The sequence below is a fragment of the Watersipora subatra genome, chromosome 10, assembly GCF_963576615.1.
Source record: "Watersipora subatra chromosome 10, tzWatSuba1.1, whole genome shotgun sequence".
Lineage (NCBI taxonomy): Eukaryota > Metazoa > Bryozoa > Gymnolaemata > Cheilostomatida > Watersiporidae > Watersipora > Watersipora subatra.
The window spans coordinates 6118994-6143371 of record NC_088717.1 but is presented as its reverse complement, the minus strand read 5'-3'; the positions used below and the strand labels follow the sequence as shown (position 1 = coordinate 6143371).

Sequence of the window (24378 nt, the reverse complement as noted above, 5' to 3'; positions counted from 1 at the left end):
ACAGTTATGATATTTGCTTTAGGTTTTCAAACCAATGGCCATACAAGCAAATGTTCATGCACTGATATTTTTACCATCAATTTGGGAACATCTTATTACAAATGTTTTGAGATTGGTGGCGACTAATTGTGCTCTTATAATCATTGTGTAATGTTCCAAACTAATGGTTGTAATATAATAAGTATTTGTTGTGATATTCATCTTTCCAAATTAGAGATATTTTATTCCTTGTCATCAACTGTAACAACAAACTGAAGGAAACTTTTTGTAACATCCTTGATATGAATTAATACTATGTATGCACCAGTAAATTTTGACAATTATTTCAAACCAATGGTTAAAAGATCATGCAAACTCGTGGTTATATTTGAAGCCTCAAATTAGCAACAACATAGCACAATGGCGTTGAGATGCTATATCACTCAAACTGCCTTTGTAATAATTGCTCAATATCCCCAAGCAAATGGTTAAAAAATCATACAAGCTTTGTGGAGATAATGAAGCGAGCATTAGGAACATTTTATTACAGATATTTTGAGCTGTTGTACGACTGTGAGTGGAGTTGCGTATTGGCCAACTTCCCAGAATAGTTACATAATTATAAACACTGGTGATGGTATTTTAGCATCTATTTGGGGACATCTTGTCACAATAGCTATGAGATGCTTGATCACTGCGTGTAGATTGGTAATAATTGATCAATGTTTCAAACTAATGGAAGCAATATCATTCGCAGTTGCAATAATAGTTTTAGCACAAAATTGGTGAAGTCTTCTCACACATTCGCTTTAAGATGGTTGGCGAATAAGTGTGCACTTACAATTATAGATCAATTTTTTCAAGCTAATGGTTCAAATATAACTAAAACTTGCTGTGATATTTGTGCCATTAAATTAGAGAGATTTTTTCACAGCCCAGATGCTTTGAAATGATTAGTGACTGTGAGTGAACTTACAAAAATTTGTAAAGTCATATGCATATATGATAATAGTTCTGTGATCAAATTGAGACATCTTGGCATGATGAATTTACATGGTTTAAAACTGCACATTATTTTATCATAATTGGTTAATGTGACCATACAAATGTTTAAAATAGCGTAAACATGTCTGTGATATTTGGCTGTCAAATAACGGCCATCTTACAGCAACGGTTTTTAGATTGTTCATTGACTGTGAGTGCACACATAATAATTGTTCTATGTCCCCAAATCAATGGTTAAAATATCATACACACCTGTGAGAATAATTTTACCATCAAATTGGGGACATATTGTTGCAATGGTGTTGGCATTGTCTATGACTGACTGTGTTCTTTTGTTGTAATTGGTCAATGTGCTCAGAAAACTGCTTCAAAAGCGTATTCATTGGAGTTGGTATTTTGGCATTAAATTTGGAACATCTTGCAGCAATGGTATTAGGAATGATGATGACTGTGATTTCAAATAAAATAATCAGTCAATGTCCCCAAATCAATGGTTAAAATATCATCCACACCTGTGAGAATAATTTTACCATCAAATTGGGGACATATTGCTGCAATGGTGTTGGCATATTCTATGACTGACTGTGTTCTTTTGTTATTATTGATCAATGTGCTCAGGAAACTGCATAATTATTGGGATTGATATTTTGGCATTAAATTTGGAACATCGAGCAGCAATGGTATTAGGAATGATGATGACTGTGATTTCAAATAAAATAATCAGTCAATGTCCCCAAATTAATGGTTAAAATATCATACACACCTGTGAGAATAATTTTACCATCAAATTGGGGACATATTGTTGCATTGGTGTTGACATTGTCTATGACTGACTGTGTTTTTCTGTTCTAATTGGTCAATCTGCTCAGAAAACTTCTTAAAAAACATATTCATTGGAGTTGATATTTTGGCATTAAATTTGGAACATCGAGCAGCAATGGTATTAGGAATGATGATGACTGTGATTTCAAATAAAATAATCAGTCAATGTCCCCAAATTAATGGTTAAAATATCATACACACCTGTGAGAATAATTTTACCATCAAATTGGGGACATATTGTTGCATTGGTGTTGACATTGTCTATGACTGACTGTGTTTTTCTGTTCTAATTGGTCAATGTGCTCAGAAAACTTCTTAAAAAACATATTAATTGGAGTTGATATTTTGGCATTAAATTTGGAACATCGAGCAGCAATGGTATTAGGAATGATGATGACTGTGATTTCAAATAAAATAATCAGTCAATGTCCCCAATTTAATGGTTAAAATATCATACACGCCTGTGAGAATAATTTTACCATCAAATTGGGGACATATTGATGCATTGGTGTTGACATTGTCTATGACTGACTGTGTTTTTCTGTTCTAATTGGTCAATGTGCTCAGAAAACTGCTTAAAAAGCATATTCATTGGAGTTGGTATTTTGGCATTAAATTTGGAACATCGAGCAGCAATGGTATTAGGAATGATGATGACTGTGATTTCAAAAAAAATAATCAGTCAATGTCCCCAAATCAATGGTTAAAATATCATACACACCTGTGAGAATAATTTTACCATCAAATTGGGGACATATTGTTGCAATGGTGTTCACATATTCTATGACTGACTGTGTTCTTTTGTTATAATTGGTCAATGTGCTCAGGAAACTGCTTAAGAAGCATATTTATTGGGGTTGGTATTTTGGCATTAAATTTGGAACTCTAGCAGCAATGGTATTAGGAATATTCATGACTGTGATATCAAATAAGATAATCAGTCAATGTCCCCAAATCAATGGTTAAAATATCATACACACCTGTGAGAATAATTTTACCATCAAATTGGGGACATATTGTTGCATTGGTGTTGACATTGTCTATGACTGACTGTGTTTTTCTGTTCTAATTGGTCAATGTGCTCAGAAAACTGCTTAAAAAGCATATTCATTGGAGTTGGTATTTTGGCATTAAATTTGGAACATCGAGCAGCAATGGTATTAGGAATGATGATGACTGTGATTTCAAATAAAATAATCAGTCAATGTCCCCAAATCAATGGTTAAAATATCATACACACCTGTGAGAATAATTTTACCATCAAATTGGGGACATATTGTTGCAATGGTGTTGACATATTCTATGACTGACTGAGTTATTTTGTTATAATTGATCAATGTGCTCAGGAAACTGCTTAGTAAGCATAATTATTGGGATTGATATTTTGGCATTAAATTTGGAACATCGAGCAGCAATGGTATTAGGAATGATGATGACTGTGATTTCAAAAAAAATAATCAGTCAATGTCCCCAAATCAATGGTTAAAATATCATACACACCTGTGAGAATAATTTTACCATCAAATTGGGGACATATTGTTGCAATGGTGTTCACATATTCTATGACTGACTGTGTTCTTTTGTTATAATTGGTCAATGTGCTCAGGAAACTGCTTAAGAAGCATATTTATTGGGGTTGGTATTTTGGCATTAAATTTGGAACTCTAGCAGCAATGGTATTAGGAATATTCATGACTGTGATATCAAATAAGATAATCAGTCAATGTCCCCAAATCAATGGTTAAAATATCATGCACATCTGTGAGAATAATTTTACCATCAAATTGGGGACATATTGTTTCAATGGAGTTGACATATTCTATGACTGACTGAGTTATTTTGTTATAATTGTTCAATGTGCTCAGGAAACTGCTTAAGAAGTATATTCATTAGGGTTAATATTTTGGCATTAAATTTGGAACATCGAGCAGCAATGGTATTAGGAATGATGATGACTGTGATATCAAATAAAATAATCAGTCAGTGTCCCCAAATCAATGGTAAAAATATCATACACACCTGCGATAATTTTTCTACAACCAATATGGGGATATATTTTCATGATAAGATTTCTACTAATTTGTTAAACTAATGGTTACAAACTTGCTGATTAAAATACCAAACATTCCCTTGTGTTCATATTGCCCTCTAAATAGTTGATGGTGAAAAGTACAGACTCCCCATTAGACTAGCATTGAGCGAATTTATGATATCGTGTGCACTTGTAATAGTTTGTCAATTGTACCTAAATAACGAATATACTTGTATACTAATACAAACACACTTTTTTTATGTTTACATCATACATCAGAAAAATTGTATGACAACATATTTGAGACTATTTTGTACGCTTTGCTGTTACAATAACTGGCCAATTACTTCAAAAAACATTGACTGTAGTATCATACATAATTTGGATGACGTACACACCTACAAATGGAACAAAGTTTATTTCAATAGTACCGAGATAGCTCAAATCAGTGTGTGCAGTGATAGTATTTATTTAACACTCCCAAGCTAATGGTTAAAATATTTTGCATACTTTTGGTCATATCTGCACCAAAAATTGAGTCAATCTTGTTATTAAACATTTGAATAGATTGCAATTAAATGTATGGTTTTTGCAAAAATGGGCAACTCAATATATTTTTAAGAAAATGTAATAGAAGGCAAATTTTTGGTACGGATAACACGTTTTATTAAACATTATGATATTTTTATAAGGTAAAAGTTATTGGGCTTACATTAGGCATATTGGAGATACCAATGCTTCATTTCCAAAGCTTGATTCTAATATGTCTCTGCCTATGCTTGGCTTTTCATGCATGGCTTACAAACAAAGGAATTGCACAAAAGTTTAAATTAAAAGTGGTAATCATCGTGTGCAACCAAACAAAAAAGTACAACTAAAATTAACTGTATCCAAATTTATTTGGCTCCCTGATTTAAAAAAAATTACTCACATTTGCTTGCCTGGCTATTTTTACTTTTGTTTAAAAAAGTTAACTCATGATCGCGCAATGTAAATTTTCTGATGGCTGCTCTTGGTAGTGATAAAATTACATGTAGCAAAATACTTTATCGATTATAGTAATTAAATTTGTTGCCTATTCAGGGCTTAAGAGTTCTATGAAAACTATGTTAAAATGTTTACCTTGAACATACTCGCGTTAAATGTTAAAAAGTCTTAAATCTAGATAGACATCAGCCTGCAACCCAGGTCTGGCTGTTTGCAATTCAAAACCTTAACTTGAACAGATCACCGTAAATTCTGTGAAGCAATTGATTACTCTGAATTTATTACTAAACATAAAAGTCTAAGGTCGATTCAACCTTTGCGCACCATACATGTGTAGAATTAGTACTTTAAATAGGTTTAATATAGAACTATTAAACTTCTAAGTTGACATTTGGGGAAAAATTAAGTAATGGATAACTTTTACAAGCACATTTACAAAAGTGTGGGAAAAGTATCACATACCGACAACTCCAAAATGGTTGAAAAAAACAAAAATAAGCCAGAGTTATCTTCTCTACGCAAAAGTCCCCGTTTATTAGATAAAAAATTCATACATGTGTGTGATGTGATGTCCCCAAAGTTAGTGTTAAAATCTCATGAGCTATAACTGAAAAACGGATAAAATGACAGCTCCAAAAATCAGTGCATTTGTAAACCCAACAAAAAATGTTTTAATATGTTATTTTTTAAAGCTCTTAATGATAGATGAAAATTGTCCTCAAAGTGATGGTAAAAATATCGCGTCCCCAATTGCATGCATTTACAAGACTTTGTGTGTGTGTGTGTGTGTGTGTGTGCATTATCTTTGTTATAGTCCTTTTTATTTAGAGATTCTTTATATATTTTGATAGAGTTGTTGCAGTTGTAAAATTATTGCTTTAATTTCTCTGTTCCAAAGACACAGTTTCAAAAGTAGAGACTCCAATCACACCGTCGTTATTGGAGCGGCCAACCGGTCAGGTGAATGTCGAAGATGAGGAAGAGAAAGTTGAAGACGATGATGCTGATGAAAATGATGATGAAGATGATGAGGATTTGTCATCAGACGAGGATGAGATAAAAGTTCTATACGAACGTCAAGTGACACTCTATGAACGACAGGGCTCCAGCTACCAGGCAAGTCATTGAGCTGTCTGCCTGTTGTGACCTTTCTTGCTCGTCGGAAAATTCAGTAATGTATTTTTTTATCATCGGGCAATTTTTTTCAGCAGGATGCTTGATTTAACCATTTTTTTAGCAAATGGTATTAATTTAATCACCTGCCTATTTATTATGTTTGATACTGGAGGGGGGGCCATATAGTATCAGTGAAATGACCTTTGCTGCTATTGATAAAAAACACCGATGAAGTGCGATTAGAATCAAGCTTTAAAATGAACTATTAAATTATGTGCCAATTTTTTTCAATACTTTGAAGCCAAATTGAAGATTAAACTTCATTTTGATAGTTTCACCGACTTTAGTACAATTCCACTAGTATTAGTTTTAATTCCACTAGTATTAGTTTCACTGACTTTAGTTCAATTCCACTAGTATTAGTTTCACTGATCTTAGTTTAATTCCACTAGTATTAGTTTCACTGTCTTTAGTTTAATTCCACTAGTATTAGTTTCACTGACCTTAGTTTAATTCCACTAGTATTAGTTTCACTGACCTTAGTTCAATTCCACTAGTATTAGTTTCACTGACCTTAGTTTAATTCCACTAGTATTAGTTTCACTGACCTTAGTTTAATTCCACTAGTATTAGCTTCACTGACCTTAGTTTAATTCCACTAGTATTAGTTTCACTGACCTTAGTTTAATTCCACTAGTATTAGTTTCACTGACCTTAGTTTAATTCCACTAGTATTAGTTTCACTGACCTTAGTTTAATTCCACTAGTAGGTATTAGTTTCACTGACCTTAGTTTAATTCCACTAGTATTAGTTTCACTGTCCTTAGTTTAATTCCACTAGTATCAGTTTCACTGACCTTAGTTTAATTCCACTAGTATTAGTTTCACTGTCCTTAGTTTAATTCCACTAGTATCAGTTTCACTGACCTTAGTTTAATTCCACTAGTATTAGTTTCACTGGCCTTAGTTTAATTCCACTAGTATTAGTTTCACTGACCTTAGTTTAATTCCACTAGTATTAGTTTCACTGACCTTAGTTTAATTCCACTAGTATTAGTTTCACTGGCCTTAGTTTAATTCCACTAGTATTAGTTTCACTGGCCTTAGTTTAGTTCCACTAGTATTTGATCATGCAGTGAGCTAATAACTGAACACCTCATGAGTTTCTTTGTCATTAATATGCCAAGCAGTAAAAAATATGGCGACTCCTGTTTTTTGTTAAGAGCATTGACTCATCAAGTATAGGTACAAAATATTGTGTCCTTTAACCACTCAGGGTTGGATTAGCTATTCCAGTCTTGAACAGAATCACAAGTGTTAAACAACAAACTTGTAACATTTGATAATATATAGCCTTAAGTTTTGGTTACATCCAGGATATTGAACCCTGAATGATTGTATTGTTATTATTGTTAAGTCTACGCTATCAGTTTTGTTTAAAAAGAAGAACTTTCAGTTATTAGTTGTTTAAAACAAATTAAATATTTTACAAACATTTTGGCACAAAGAGTGATTTGCTTCACATCAGGAGCCTATGCTTCACGAAGTTCCTAGTTTGCATTGTATCGGTAAGATACAATGGTGTGATGTTTAATTGTAGCTATTTAATTATTAATATGTGCATGTATTTTAGTCGTTAGGAATCAAGATGATACAAGTGGTTGAGGAAAATGTAGATATTATAAGAGGCATGGCAGTGTATGTATTATCAGATGATGACATTGACTACAGACAGCTGATATTCCAGGAAACTCCCATGGCTACAGTGTAGGTGTTCTCATAAAATGTCTTGCGAGTTGTATGAAGATACATTTCATAGCCTGCTGTTGGTCAAATAAGCTGTTGAAGGGTGTTATGACTCAGTTTATATAGGTTGTGACTCAGCTGATATAGGTTATGACTCGGCTGATATAGGTCATGACTCGGCTGATATGGTTTGTCTTAATTTTAGAGAGAAGAAAACTTGCTCATGGCACATGTATGACTTCCTAACTGAGCGACCCCACTTAAAATATCTTCAAGCCAGATTTGCATCGTCAGCCGCAGCCAAAGACTTCTCAAAATACATCACACAGGTATTTCATGAGGTGTAGAGTTATGCCTTAGGACACAGGTATGTCATGAGGTGTAGAGTTATGCCTTAGGACACAGGTATGTCATGAGGTGTAGAGTTATGCCTTAGGACACAGGTATGTCATGAGGTGTAGAGTTATGCCTTAGGACACAGGTATGTCATGAGGTGTAGAGTTATGCCTTAGGATACATGTATGTCATGAGGTGGAGAGTTATGCCTAAGGTACATTAATTTATAAGTGTGCTTGATTAGTTGATTGAATTGTGAATTTTAATGATGTTGTCTTACAGGTATGTGCTCTAGCAAATATTCTTTTCTCTGTCGATATTCATTACAAAACTCATTGGTGAAGAGTAGCTGTCATTTACAGGGCATAGCCTATGCAAAGACTATGCAGCTGAAGGAGGCCGAAGCAATTCACGCATCTATGGCAACCAACCCGATAGAATTGAATCTTTCAGCGGATGGGGCTTCAGGTTTAACTCCGAAGTAGAGAATGAATTGCAGTCTAAAGATCTTACTTATCTCACGAACACACGAGCGGAGCGGAAGTGTGGGAGTTTTTATGATAAATGCATGTGCACACAACTTACGAAAATTATTCATCAACAATGAGACGAACCCTCATCAAGAAATTTCATCAAAAAACTTAAGCATCGGAATGTAAAGTCGTTAAAGTATAATAACAATACAAAACACATTTAAACCTATTTAAATATGTTACCAAGTCTTTGTTAACCGTCGGTATTATTTTAAAACTTACCCATCTGATCGGATTATACACAAATAGACAGATTAATTTGAACGAAAATTGCCACAAAAAGCTTGAAAAGCTCGGTTTAATAAAAGTTAAGACCGAAAATTGAAACGCCAATAAAGCCGTGCGACCGATTGTAGAACTATTTAGCAGTGCGCATTTCACGAGAAAACTGTGCTCATTTCATCAGTCTATGGCCATTTTTACTTGTATTCGAATTTATTCGAAGGTTTCTGTAATAAACGTAGACCGTTTGAGGCGTAGACCGATTTACAGGTACGAAATTGTGGTACACAGTTTATCAGCCTGTGTTTTTTGTCCAATCACCAAAGGTTTCATTATTTGAAACGTTAGCCGAAATTCTTTACAACTTATGTACAAGCTAGGGCCGAACTACAACGCCCCTTCATGACGAGAACATTTTTTATTTTGCTACATTTTTATACGCGTGAATGCTCCTACCCGCTTTCTGTTAAAGATCGCTTATCAAAACCATTCTACATTCAACGCAACCAACTTTCAAACTGTGTATAGTACACAGTAGCTTGCCATTTTACTTCTAATTTTGCATTTCAGAGTTATAATAAACATATTTCTTTATTGTTGTTGAATTACATACATTACAGTAAATTAGGCCTACAGCTTTATAACACTTTTATAACAGCTTTTATTTTGTTGCAGTTTGCAGAAATCTTCGAGACGCATGAACGCTCATAGGTTTTCTATTATTGCTGTATTACTATATTAACAATATTGGTTATTTTAATAATATCAGTGCATTTTACTTATAATATTGGCCAACATTGCATTTCTCCTAATGCAAGGGAGAGATATAAACGTGTAATATTTTCCTTTCATTGTTGTTGTTTGTCATGACCAAACACTTTTTAAATAAATTTTCTAAAAACCTATATAAATACCACAACTTCTCGATATTGCTACCTATGACATTTTGAAATGTAAACAAAATTGTGTATTGGTTTTCTATTATTACTATATTAATAAAATTGATTATTCTAAGAATATCAGTGCATTTTACTTCTAATATTGGCCAATATTGCATTTCTCCTGTTGCAGGGGGAAAATATAAATATTTTTTCCATTCATTATTGCTTATTGTTGTATATAATAACACCCACACCCAGTACATTACAGCTACCATTGCAGTTATCCTATTGCACTGTAGAGCCATTTGATTGCTAATATTGCATTTCTCAACCATTAGTACCCTTTATTTTTTTGCCAATATCTCTGGCCATCTCTTTGGTCGTGGGCTGTATGACAGTGGAATTTCTAGTTTTAATTATGGTAGCGTTCAGTTGCAGCTTTTCTAATCTTTTCATACGAATGAAAAATGATACTATTTGGAGTTGTCTGACCATTTGTAAGCTATTTGTTATGCATGACTGATATTGTCTTTGAAAGTCTGAAGTATTTCTTATTGTGCAATTGAATCACAGCGAAAACCCTTGTTAAACTTCTAATACAAATATTTAGTGGAAAAACCAAGCTTTTCGTTCATGACGATAGGACCATCAGCTGCGGTTGTTGGCAGTCTCTCAGTCTGATAAATTCTCTGTGGTTCTAAAGGGAGTTTACCCTTTTGTAAATCAGACCAAGGGAAATGGCATTGGGAAATGCAAAAGCTGTTAGTGCCGTGACTAGTTTAAACACTTGATTCTCAGACATTCATGGGTCTGAGCTTTTACATGAAAGCTGCTTATTGATAAATTCTCCATCACCTGTATTGCATTTGACATATTGTTATCACAATTGTAATGTATAACAATAACAACAACAATAACCCATCATGCAGCGCTTTTATGGTTATGGCTAGAAGAAATTACAAGGGATTTTACTGCCAGGTGTTGGTTACTGTACTCTATTGTAAATTTTCATTGAACAAAGATGCTCGAAAAGGATGCTAGTTTTGGTTGCTAGTAGCTATCAGATATGGAACAAATACTGTAGCTGTATGCGTGCGTGAACATCTGCATGAGCGCTGTATGCGTGCGTGAACATTTGCATGAGCAAAAGAGGTAGTATTTAATTGCTGACATATTTGAGTTTTTAGGCTCTTACCATTTTAAATTTTGTAGCTAACCTACATATATCACAAGATTAGTTGATGGGTCTACAATTACAAGGTTTGAATTGTGTTACATAGACAGCTTGCATGCATGATGCAACATGGCTATTGCATTCCATCAATATAAACAACTACAACACTTCTTCGTCACAGTGCAAAGTGGGCAGTCGTATTGCAAGTCTTGCATTCAGCTACAAGACTTTCTTGCTCAACTATTACCCTGTGTATTGTGCACCTGTTCAGGGAGTATTGTTGTGTTAGAGATAATGTCACTAACAACTGCTAGAGCTAGCATCACCAACATCTGTTAGAGATAGTTTCACCAACATCTGTTAGAGATAGTTTCACCAACATATGTTAGAGATGGTTTCACCAACATCTGCTAGAGATCGTTTCACCAACATCTGGTGGAGTTAGTTTAATCAAAATCTGTTAGAGACAGCATCACCGATATCTGTTAGAGATAGTTTCACATACACCTGTTAGAGATGGTTTTACCAACATTTGCTAGAGATAGTTTTACTAATATCTGGTGGAGTTAGTTTCATCAAAATCTGTTAGAGACAGCATCACAGTTATCTGTTAGAGATAGTTTCACCAACATTTGCCAGAGATAGTTTCACCAACATCTGTTAGAGCTAGTTTCATCAACATCTGGTGGAGTTAGTTTCATCAAAATCTGTTAGAGGCAGCATCGCCGATATCTGTTAGAGATAGTTTCACATAAACCTGTTAGAGATGGTTTTACCAACATTTGCTAGAGATAGTTTTACTAATATCTGGTGGAGTTAGTTTCATCAAAATCTGTTAGAGACAGCATCACAGTTATCTGTTAGAGATAGTTTCACCAACATTTGCCAGAGATAGTTTCACCAACATCTGTTAGAGCTAGTTTCATCAACATCTGGTGGAGTTAGTTTCATCAAAATCTGTTAGAGGCAGCATCGCCGATATCTGTTAGAGATAGTTTCACATAAACCTGTTAGAGATGGTTTCACCAACATTTGCTAGAGATAGTTTCACCAACATTTGCTAGAGATAGTTTTACCAACATCTAGTGGAGTTAGTTTCATCAAAATCTGTTAGAGATAGTTTCACCAATATCTGGTTGAGATGGTTTCACCAACATCTGCTAGAGATAGTTTCACCAACATATGTTAGAGATGGTTTCACCAACATCTGTTAGAGATTGTTTCACCAACATATGTTAGAGATAGTTTCACCTTCATCTGTTAGAGCTAGTTTCACCAATATCTGGTGGAGTTAGTTTCCTCAAAATCTGTTAGAGACAGCATCACCGATATCTGTTAGAGATAGTTTCACCAACATATGTTAGAGATAGTTTCACCTTCATCTGTTAGAGCTAGTTTCACCAATACCTGGTGGAGTTAGTTTCATCAAAATCTGTTAGAGGCAGCATCACCGATATCTGCTAGAGATAGTCTCATCAACATCTGTTAAAGATAGTTTCACCAACATTTGCCTCAAAAAATTTTTGATATATTTACGAACCTTCCTTTGTTCTCACAAGGTTTTTTTGTTCAAGATTGTTTCGATCAGCACATTTGTCCTATATCTCGTTATCAGGCATAAACTGTTTCAACTCCGTAATGTAACTAGTTTTTACCCTCTAAATTGCTGCATTCTAACTTGTCAGCAGTCGGTGATACAGGAGAGTGTATATGTATAGGTCATAGTAAATGTGTCAAGATCATACTGTGAATATATGGGTTATAGCAGAAAAGATCAATGCAGGTAGGTCATAATACATACAAGTAAGTTTTGGTAGATACAATGATTGTGGTTTTAATACAGAGCCTATCTACTGCAGTTGTTATTTGGCAGAGTTAGTACAAAAGAATTTTATTGGAATTTAACAATTGTATTGCTTATATCTAAACATTTTGTAATGAATTTTTGTAACTTTGTTATCTGTCACTTCTACCTGCAGGTTTGGTAGAAACAGTTTTTGCTGATTATCAATATTTTAGAAACACAGATGTAAGGTATCGAATGACATCAATGCAAGGTACGTGCTTTTAATACGGTTTGTATGCCATTTAAAAAGTGTCCAATGAAGGCCTAGCACTATCTCATGTGAGCAGTCAGTCTAGAGTATCAAGTAATGTGAAATGAGTGGATACATAGTGAAACTTGGCAGTAAATAAGTGGAAAATGTAAAAATTTTGAGTGGACAATAAGTAAAGTATGGATTGACCATGAGTAGACATTGAATAACCCATGTGTGGACAATAAGAGAACAGTGGTCGGCAATGAGTGGACAAAAAGTGGACAATGAATAGCCCATGCTTGTACAATAAGAGAACATCGCTCGGCAAAGAGTGGACAGTGAGAGAACAGTGGTCGGAAATGAGTGAGCAATGAGTGGACAGTGGCCGGAAATGAGTGGGCAAAGAGTGGACCATGAGTGGACATTGAATAAACCATACGTGGACAATGAGAGAACAGTGGTCGGAAATGAGTGGGCAGAGTAGACCATGAGTGGACAATGAATAGCCCATGCTTGTACAATGAGAGAGCATCAGTCGGCAAAGAGTAGACAATAAGAGAACAGTGGTCGGCGATGAGTGGACAAAGAGTTGATTATGAGTAGACAATTGGTAGGTGAGGAGTGAATGATAGAATGTGGACAGACCTGAGTAGAAAAAAGTGGACAGTGTATGTGAATACGAACAGACTTTGTGAGTTTTTGTTACAGATAAAATAGCAATAAAGAAATGTAAAAATAGGAATTAAGTGATTCCGCTACTTACTGGAATGTTCTAGCTGAATCCGATGGGGGATGAAATAGAATCAGAGAGCTCTAATCCAACAGTTCTTCTTCCAAATGAAGTACCACAAAAAAAGCCTTCAAATCATCACAATGAAGACTTCTCTCGGACCAGCAGCAATACTCGAGGTTAGTTACCTTAGCTGTAGTTATATAAATATAATAGATGTTAGTACCCTTAGCTGTAGTTATATAAATACTAGCTGTGCTATCCCGTGTTGCCTGGGTAATAAAAAAACCTTTGGATAGAAATTGATTTGCCTTTAACATATAACAACAATTGCCATTCTAACTTTCAAACTACATATTATGTGAGAAGTGAGGTTGAAACAGATTAAAAGGGCAAATAAAAACAACTGTAAAGATTTTCAAACTTTTCAAACAATTGTAACTTTAAAACTTCATATCATGAGAAAAAGGGTTTTCTGCAGGACAACTGATTTAAAAATAAATAAAACAATTGTAAAGGTTTTTAAACAACTGTAAGTTTAAAATTTCATAACTTGAAAGAAGTGTTTTGTTGAAATAAATTAGAACGAAAAATAAAAATGTAAAGGCGTTTAAATGTAAGTGTGAAATAATTAATAAGTAATCGCTAGATATAGTCTATTTCACTACGATTACAATCAAAACTTATTTGGTATACAATTATGATCTCAGTTTGTTTCAGTGTTGGCATGCAAAAATATCATAGGCTATAGACGCACATATAGTGGTAAGGAAACCCATAGTCACTATTTAATGCAATCAGCCCCTGATAAAAATCATCATCATTAAAAATAGTACCAAAATACTATGTTAACCGTAGTAACTATAGGTAGTTACAATGACTTTAGAGCATTTTGTGATTATGATTCGCAAGATAATATAACATTACAATATACTATGTGGAGAGTTCTTACCTGCAAGACAGGCGTGTAACATAAACGCTGAATCTAACTTAAATGAATTTAGTTTACTAAACACATACTTGAAGAATGTTTTAGCATGTACTTTAACATACTTCAAACTATTAACAAAAGTTTTATTATAATATTTTATTATGATCGTTTTTATTATAATGGATACCAGATATACCGGTATAAGGGTCATGGAAAACTCGCCATGGCAAGTTCAATAACTTTTAATAACGTACATTATATGATCACTACACAAATCACCAAATTTTAGGTTTGATATAAATTATTACTGTGGCGCGGAACAAATTGGCCCTAACGCAAAAAAGACGAAGAAGCATCGTATTGCATATACCTAGGTCCCAAACTATTTCTTAACCGGGGCATCGTAACTTGTGGGCGCGCTGCTAAAATAATTAGCGTATTATAATTTACGTTATAGTGTGTATGAGAACATTCGCAATCACGACGGCTGGTATGGCTCAGTGATAGAGCGATTGTATTTTAACTTGCAGTCGCTATCTCCGTGAATTCGATTCCTTGGGATTGTGGAATTTTATTTCCAAGATATTAATTGGTATAGCTGGACGCACCTACAAATTAACACTTAAAAATATTGATATATATATATATATAAATATATATATATATATAAATATAGATAAAAGATAGATAAAGATAATAATAGATGTTAGTACCCTTAGCTGTTGTTATATGAATATAATAGATGTTAGAACCCTGAGCTGTAGTTATACAAATATAATAGATGTTAGTACCCTTAGCTGTAGTTATATGAATATAATAGATGTTAATAACCTTAGCTGTAGTTATATAAATATAATAGATGTTAGAACCCTGAGCTGTAGTTATACAAATATAATAGATGTTAGTACCCTTAGCTGTAGTTATATGAATATAATAGATGTTAGTAACCTTAGCTGTAGTTATATAAATATAATAGATGTTAGTACCCTTAGCTGTAGTTATATAAATATAATAGATGTTAGAACCCTGAACTGTAGTTATATAAATATAATAGATGTTAGTACCCTTAGCTGTAGTTATATAAATATAATAGATGTTAGTACCCTTAGCTGTAGTTATATGAATATAATAGATGTTAGAACCCTGAGCTGTAGTTATACAAATATAATAGATGTTAGTACCCTTAGCTGTAGTTATATGAATATAATAGATGTTAGTAACCTTAGCTGTAGTTATATAAATATAATAGATGTTAGTACCCTTAGCTGTAGTTATACAAATATAATAGATGTTAGTACCCTTAGCTGTAGTTATATGAATATAATAGATGTTAGTAACCTTAGCTGTAGTTATATAAATATAATACATGTTAGTACCCTTAGCTGTAGTTATATAAATATAATAGATGTTAGTAACCTTAGCTGTAGTTATATAAATATAATAGATGTTAGAACCCTGAGCTGTAGTTATATAAATATAATAGATGTTAGTACCCTTAGCTGTAGTTATATAAATATAATAGATGTTAGTAACCTTAGCTGTAGTTATATAAATATAATAGATGTTAGTAACCTTAGCTGTAGTTATATAAATATAATAGATGTTAGTAACCTTTGCTGTAGTTATATGAATATAATACATGTTAGTAACCTTAGCTGTAGTTATATAAATATAATAGATGTTTGGTTTGGTTTGATTTTTATTGCGTAATAATAACATGACAATATGAGTAAAAAAAAATACACAGAGTAGCAATAGGACATGCCAGATAGCCAGAGGCTAGAGTCAAGGCAGCCCCAGCAAGCAGTAGGAAAAGAAACAGAATCAGCGATAAGCGCACACTCCGGAGCACCAGAGTCAGGAAGGACAGTCCCAGGACGCCCACAGGCGCTCTACCAACTTCGCCTTCAGCTGACCCGGAGCAGAGCCCGCACAATCACTCAAAAATTTATTATATAATTTCATTGCACTAAAAAATATCGATCTCTGTCCCTTAGAAGACAAACACTTTTTCAACTTTAATTGATTTTTACTTTTTAAACGGGTATCTTGACAATGATCTATCATAAAATCTTGCAACTCTTCCATGGGGAAAGAATTTGTTAAAAACATTAGCAGGCGATACTGGAATAAAATTTCAATTGGCATTATTTTTAAAATTTTAAAATTTTTGGAAACTGTTTGATTTGGTTTAAAATTGAGTATTATTCTGATTGCCTTTTTTTGCATGATTAAAAGTTTGTTTAAATCAGTTTTGTTGCCGTGGCCCCAAAACTCGATTCCATAAATTAAAAGAGAATAGAAAAAACTGTAGTACAAATTGATCATGGTTGATTTGTCTAGGTAGGGGCGAATGAAACGTAATATTAGTAATATGTAATTAAGTTTTTTGATGAGACTTTGGATGTGTTTTTTAAAAGTCAAGTTGTTGTCTAACGTGATACCTAAAAATTGAGTCGAATCTTTGATTGGTAGTTGAGAATTGTTTAAAGAAAGGCTTAGATTATAATTTTGAGTGTTTTTAGACGGATTTTTGAAAACTACTTGAAATGTTTTACTGTTGTTTAAAATGAGTCTGTTTGATAGGCACCATTCATTAATAATATTTAATTCCTCTTGGAGTTTAGAATTATCTGTTGAAAATATATTGGTGTCATCTGCGAATAAAATACAATCCAAAGCAGGTGCAGCATTTACTAAGTCATTTATAAAAATTAAAAATAAGAGGGGTCCTAAAATTGATCCTTGTGGGACACCAATCGTAATTGCCCTCATTTGCGAACAATCAGTATCTGTTTTGGTAAATTGAAATCTATTTTGGAGATAACTTTGAATAAGAGAGGAAGACTTTACACTAAAATTGTAGTAAAAAAGTTTGTCAATTAAAATTTTGTGATTAATCGTATCGAATGCCTTTGAAAAATCCAAAAATACGCCCTGAGTTATATTACTTTGATCTAAATTAGTATATAAAAATTCCATTAGACTGTTTATTGCTGTAGTGGTGCTTTTACCTTTTCTAAAACCAAATTGTTTAGGCGACAAGATGTTATTGGTTTCTAAAAAATCCCGTATTTGCAAAGACAAACATTTCTCTAAAATTTTTGATAAAGCAGGAAGAATGGAAATGGGCCGGTAATTAGATGGATCTGTTCTATTTCCTTTTTTAAATAATGGAGTCACGCGAGCTATTTTTAAACAATTTGGGAAATTAGATTGTTGTATAACAAGATTTATAAGATGTGTTAAAACTGGAATTAGGACTAGTTTATTTTCTTTTATTGCACGGAGAGAAATCCTATCATAGCCGGTTGCTTTAGGAAGACTGAAAGAATCAATTATTTGCAGTGTTTGGTAGGGGTCAATTATCTGGAAGCTAAAATCAATATCATTTACACAGTTGTCCATAAATTTAGAAAAGTGAATATCGGAAAGTGGCAACTCATTGGCCAGTTTATTACCAACATTTACGAAATGATCATTTAAGGTCTCAGCTATATCTTGCGAGTCTGTTAGGAGTTTTCCATCTTTGTTTATGCTCGTTGGGCTATCTGAATTTTTAGAGTCTCTATTTAACAATCTGTTTATGAATTTCCACTTTTCGTTTTGATTATTTTTACATTTATCAAATTCTTTTTTATAGAATTTAGTCTTCGCAGTTTTAATTTCATTTGTGACTAAATTTCTGAAACTGTGGTAAGAGGTGTGGAGCGAAGTATTGAAAGGTTCTTTTTTGCATTTAATGTGCAATTTTCTTCGCTTATTTATCTGTTTAAGTAGATGGTGATTCATCCAAGGTTTTAAAAAGTTGAGCTTTTTCTGATTTGTGGAAATTAATTTTTTCTTCCCAGCTATTTTTATTAAATTTTGGAACGACAAAGAAAAGGATTCAAAGCTTTTGTTAACATCAGAGCAATCCATTATCGCCCGCCAATCTTGTTCAGCAAGCTTGATTGCTAGCTGATCATAGTCAATAATGAAAATGGATAAATTTGAACGCTTGGGAAGTACCCTTAGCTGTAGTTATATAAATATAATAGATGTTAGTACCCTTAGCTGTAGTTATATAAATATAATAGATGTTAGTAACCTTAGCTGTAGTTATATAAATATAATAGATGTTAGTAACCTTAGCTGTAGTTATATAAATATAATAGATGTTAGTAACCTTAGCTGTAGTTATATAAATATAATAGATGTTAGTAACCTTAGCTGTAGTTATATAAATATAATAGATGTTAGTACCCTTAGCTGTAGTTATACAAATATAATAGATGTTAGTACCCTTAGCTGTAGTTATATAAATATAATAGATGTTAGTACCCTTAGCTGTAGTTATATAAATATAATAGATGTTAGTAACCTTAGCTGTAGTTATATAAATATAATAGATGTTAGTAACCTTAGCTGTAGTTATATAAATATAATAGATGTTAGTAACCTTAGCTGTAGTTATATAAATATAATAGATGTTAGTAACCTTAGCTGTAGTTATATAAATATAATAGATGTTAGTAACCTTAGCTGTAGTTATATAAATATAATAGATTTTAGTAACCTTAGCTGTAGTTATATAAATATAATAGATGTTAGTAACCTCAGCTGTAGTTATATAAATATAATAGATGTTAGTACCCTTAGCTGTAGTTATATAAATATAATAGATGTTAGTAACCTTAGCTGTAGTTATATAAATATAATAGATGTTAGTAACCTTAGCTGTAGTTATATAAATATAATAGATGTTAGTACCCTTAGCTGTAGTTATATAAATATAATAGATGTTAGTAACCTTAGCTGTAGTTATATAAATATAATAGATGTTAGTACCCTTAGCTGTAGTTATACAAATATAATAGATGTTAGTACCCTTAGCTGTAGTTATATGAATATAATAGATGTTAGTAACCTTAGCTGTAGTTATATAAATATAATAGATGTTAGTACCCTTAGCTGTAGTTATATAAATATAATAGATGTTAGTAACCTTAGCTGTAGTTATATGAATATAATAGATGTTAGAACCCTGAGCTGTAGTTATATAAATATAATAGATGTTAGTACCCTTAGCTGTAGTTATACAAATATAATAGATGTTAGTACCCTTAGCTGTAGTTATATGAATATAATAGATGTTAGTACCCTTAGCTGTAGTTATATAAATATAATAGATGTTAGTACCCTTAGCTGTAGTTATATAAATATAATAGATGTTAGTACCCTTAGCTGTAGTTATACAAATATAATAGATGTTAGTACCCTTAGCTGTAGTTATATGAATATAATAGATGTTAGTAACCTTAGCTGTAGTTATATAAATATAATAGATGTTAGTACTCTTAGCTGTAGTTATATAAATATAATAGATGTTAGTAACCTTAGCTGTAGTTATATGAATATAATAGATGTTAGAACCCTGAGCTGTAGTTATATAAATATAATAGATGTTAGTACCCTTAGCTGTAGTTATACAAATATAATAGATGTTAGTACCCTTAGCTGTAGTTATATGAATATAATAGATGTTAGTACCCTTAGCTGTAGTTATATAAATATAATAGATGTTAGTACCCTTAGCTGTAGTTATATAAATATAATAGATGTTAGTACCCTTAGCTGTAGTTATATAAATATAATAGATGTTAGTACCCTTAGCTGTAGTTATACAAATATAATAGATGTTAGTACCCTTAGCTGTAGTTATATAAATATAATAGATGTTAGTAACCTTAGCTGTAGTTATATGAATATAATAGATGTTAGAACCCTGAGCTGTAGTTATATAAATATAATAGATGTTAGTACCCTTAGCTGTAGTTATATAAATATAATAGATGTTAGTAACCTTAGCTGTAGTTATATAAATATAATAGATGTTAGTACCTTTAGCTGTAGTTATATAAATATAATAGATGTTAGTAACCTTAGCTGTAGTTATATAAATATAATAGATGTTAGAACCCTGAGCTGTAGTTATATAAATATAATAGATGTTAGTACCCTTAGCTGTAGTTATATAAATATAATAGATGTTAGTAACCTTAGCTGTAGTTATATAAATATAATAGATGTTAGTAACCTTAGCTGTAGTTATATAAATATAATAGATGTTAGTAACCTTTGCTGTAGTTATATGAATATAATACATGTTAGTAACCTTAGCTGTAGTTATATAAATATAATAGATGTTAGTACCCTTAGCTGTAGTTATATAAATATAATAGATGTTAGTACCCTTAGCTGTAGTTATATAAATATAATAGATGTTAGTAACCTTAGCTGTAGTTATATAAATATAATAGATGTTAGTAACCTTAGCTGTAGTTATATAAATATAATAGATGTTAGTAACCTTAGCTGTAGTTATATAAATATAATAGATGTTAGTAACCTTAGCTGTAGTTATATAAATATAATAGATGTTAGTACCCTTAGCTGTAGTTATACAAATATAATAGATGTTAGTACCCTTAGCTGTAGTTATATAAATATAATAGATGTTAGTACCCTTAGCTGTAGTTATATAAATATAATAGATGTTAGTAACCTTAGCTGTAGTTATATAAATATAATAGATGTTAGTAACCTTAGCTGTAGTTATATAAATATAATAGATGTTAGTAACCTTAGCTGTAGTTATATAAATATAATAGATGTTAGTAACCTTAGCTGTAGTTATATAAATATAATAGATGTTAGTAACCTTAGCTGTAGTTATATAAATATAATAGATTTTAGTAACCTTAGCTGTAGTTATATAAATATAATAGATGTTAGTAACCTCAGCTGTAGTTATATAAATATAATAGATGTTAGTACCCTTAGCGGTAGTTATATAAATATAATAGATGTTAGTAACCTTAGCTGTAGTTATATAAATATAATAGATGTTAGTAACCTTAGCTGTAGTTATATAAATATAATAGATGTTAGTACCCTTAGCTGTAGTTATATAAATATAATAGATGTTAGTAACCTTAGCTGTAGTTATATAAATATAATAGATGTTAGTACCCTTAGCTGTAGTTATACAAATATAATAGATGTTAGTACCCTTAGCTGTAGTTATATGAATATAATAGATGTTAGTAACCTTAGCTGTAGTTATATAAATATAATAGATGTTAGTACCCTTAGCTGTAGTTATATAAATATAATAGATGTTAGTAACCTTAGCTGTAGTTATATGAATATAATAGATGTTAGAACCCTGAGCTGTAGTTATATAAATATAATAGATGTTAGTACCCTTAGCTGTAGTTATACAAATATAATAGATGTTAGTACCCTTAGCTGTAGTTATATGAATATAATAGATGTTAGTACCCTTAGCTGTAGTTATATAAATATAATAGATGTTAGTACCCTTAGCTGTAGTTATATAAATATAATAGATGTTAGTACCCTTAGCTGTAGTTATACAAATATAATAGATGTTAGTACCCTTAGCTGTAGTTATATGAATATAATAGATGTTAGTAACCTTAGCTGTAGTTATATAAATATAATAGATGTTAGTACCTTAGCTGTAGTTATATAAATATAATAGATGTTAGTAACCTTAGCTGTAGTTATATGAATATAATAGATGTTAGAACCCTGAGCTGTAGTTATATAAATATAATAGATGTTAGTACCCTTAGCTGTAGTTATACAAATATAATAGATGTTAGTACCCTTAGCTGTAGTTATATGAATATAATAGATGTTAGTACCCTTAGCTGTAGTTATATAAATATAATAGATGTTAGTACCCTTAGCTGTAGTTATATAAATATAATAGATGTTAGTACCCTTAGCTGTAGTTATATAAATATAATAGATGTTAGTACCCTTAGCTGTAGTTATACAAATATAATAGATGTTAGTACCCTTAGCTGTAGTTATATAAATATAATAGATGTTAGTAACCTTAGCTGTAGTTATATGAATATAATAGATGTTAGAACCCTGAGCTGTAGTTATATAAATATAATAGATGTTAGTACCCTTAGCTGTAGTTATATAAATATAATAGATGTTAGTAACCTTAGCTGTAGTTATATAAATATAATAGATGTTAGTACCTTTAGCTGTAGTTATATAAATATAATAGATGTTAGTAACCTTAGCTGTAGTTATATAAATATAATAGATGTTAGTAACCTTAGCTGTAGTTATATAAATATAATAGATTTTAGTAACCTTAGCTGTAGTTATATGAATATAATACATGTTAGTAACCTTAGCTGTAGTTATATAAATAGAATAGATGTTAGTACCCTTAGCTGTAGTTATATAAATATAATAGATGTTAGTACCCTTAGCTGTAGTTATATAAATATAATAGATGTTAGTAACCTTAGCTGTAGTTATATAAATATAATAGATGTTAGTAACCTTAGCTGTAGTTATATAAATATAATATATGTTAGTAACCTTAGCTGTAGTTATATGAATATAATAGATGTTAGTACCCTTAGCTGTAGTTATATAAATATAATAGATGTTAGTAACCTTAGCTGTAGTTATATAAATATAATAGATGTTAGTACCCTTAGCTGTAGTTATATAAATATAATACATGTTAGTAACCTTAGCTGTAGTTATATAAATATAATAGATGTTAGTAACCTTAGCTGTAGTTATATAAATATAATAGATGTTAGTACCCTTAGCTGTAGTTATATAAATATAATAGATGTTAGTACCCTTAGCTGTAGTTATATAAATATAATAGATGTTAGTAACCTTAGCTGTAGTTATATAAATATAATAGATGTTAGTACCCTTAGCTGTAGTTATATAAATATAATAGATGTTAGTAACCTTAGCTGTAGTTATATAAATATAATAGATGTTAGTAACCTTAGCTGTAGTTATATAAATATAATAGATGTTAGTAACCTTAGCTGTAGTTATATAACTATAATAGATGTTAGTACCCTTAGCTGTAGTTATATAAATATAATAGATGTTAGTGACCTTAGCTGTGGTTATATAAATATAATAGATGTTAGTACCCTTAGCTGTAGTTATATAAATATAATAGATGTTAGTACCCTTAGCTGTAGTTAATAAATATAATAGATGTTAGTAACCTTAGCTGTAGTTATATAAATATAATAGATGTTAGTACCCTTAGCTGTAGTTATATAAATATAATAGATGTTAGTACCCTTAGCTGTAGTTATATATATATAATAGATGTTAGTGACCTTAGCTGTGGTTATATAAATATAATAGATGTTAGTACCCTTAGCTGTAGTTATATAAATATAATAGATGTTAGTACCCTTAGCTGTAGTTATATAAATATAATAGATGTTAGTAACCTTAGCTGTAGTTATATAAATATAGTAGATGTTAGTACCCTTAGCTGTAGTTATATAAATATAATAGATGTTAGTAACCTTAGCTGTAGTTATATAAATATAACAGATGTTAGTAACCTTAGCTGTAGTTATATAAATATAATAGATGTTAGTAACCTTAGCTGTAGTTATATAAATATAATAGATGTTAGTAACCTTAGCTATAGTTATATGAATATAATAGATGTTAGTAACCTTAGCTGTAGTTATATAAATATAATAGATGTTAGTAACCTTAGCTGTAGTTATATAAATATAATAGATGTTAGTACCCTTAGCTGTAGTTATATAAATATAATAGATGTTAGTAACCTTAGCTGTAGTTATATAAATATAATAGATGTTAGTGACCTTAGCTGTAGTTATATAAATAGAATAGATGTTAGTAACCTCAGCTGTAGTTATATAAATATAATAGATGTTAGAACCCTGAGCTGTAGCTATATAAATATAACAGATGTTAGTAACCTTAGCTGTAGTTATATAAATATA

At 31.5% G+C, this 24378-nt stretch overlaps 1 protein-coding gene across 1 annotated transcript in view; it reads left to right on the top strand.

Annotated features, from left to right (window-relative positions):
* The window catches only part of LOC137406699 (E3 SUMO-protein ligase RanBP2-like), a 31534-nt gene extending 23012 nt beyond the window's left edge, over positions 1 to 8522 (top strand). The window contains exons 15-18 of the mRNA XM_068093313.1: positions 5724 to 5941; positions 7575 to 7708; positions 7893 to 8016; positions 8386 to 8522. Of these exons, the coding sequence (XP_067949414.1) occupies positions 5724 to 5941; positions 7575 to 7708; positions 7893 to 8016; positions 8386 to 8508 (599 nt within the window). The 3' untranslated portion in view covers positions 8509 to 8522. The remainder of the gene's footprint in view (positions 1 to 5723; positions 5942 to 7574; positions 7709 to 7892; positions 8017 to 8385) is intronic.
* Positions 8523 to 24378: the final 15856 nt, after the last annotated feature.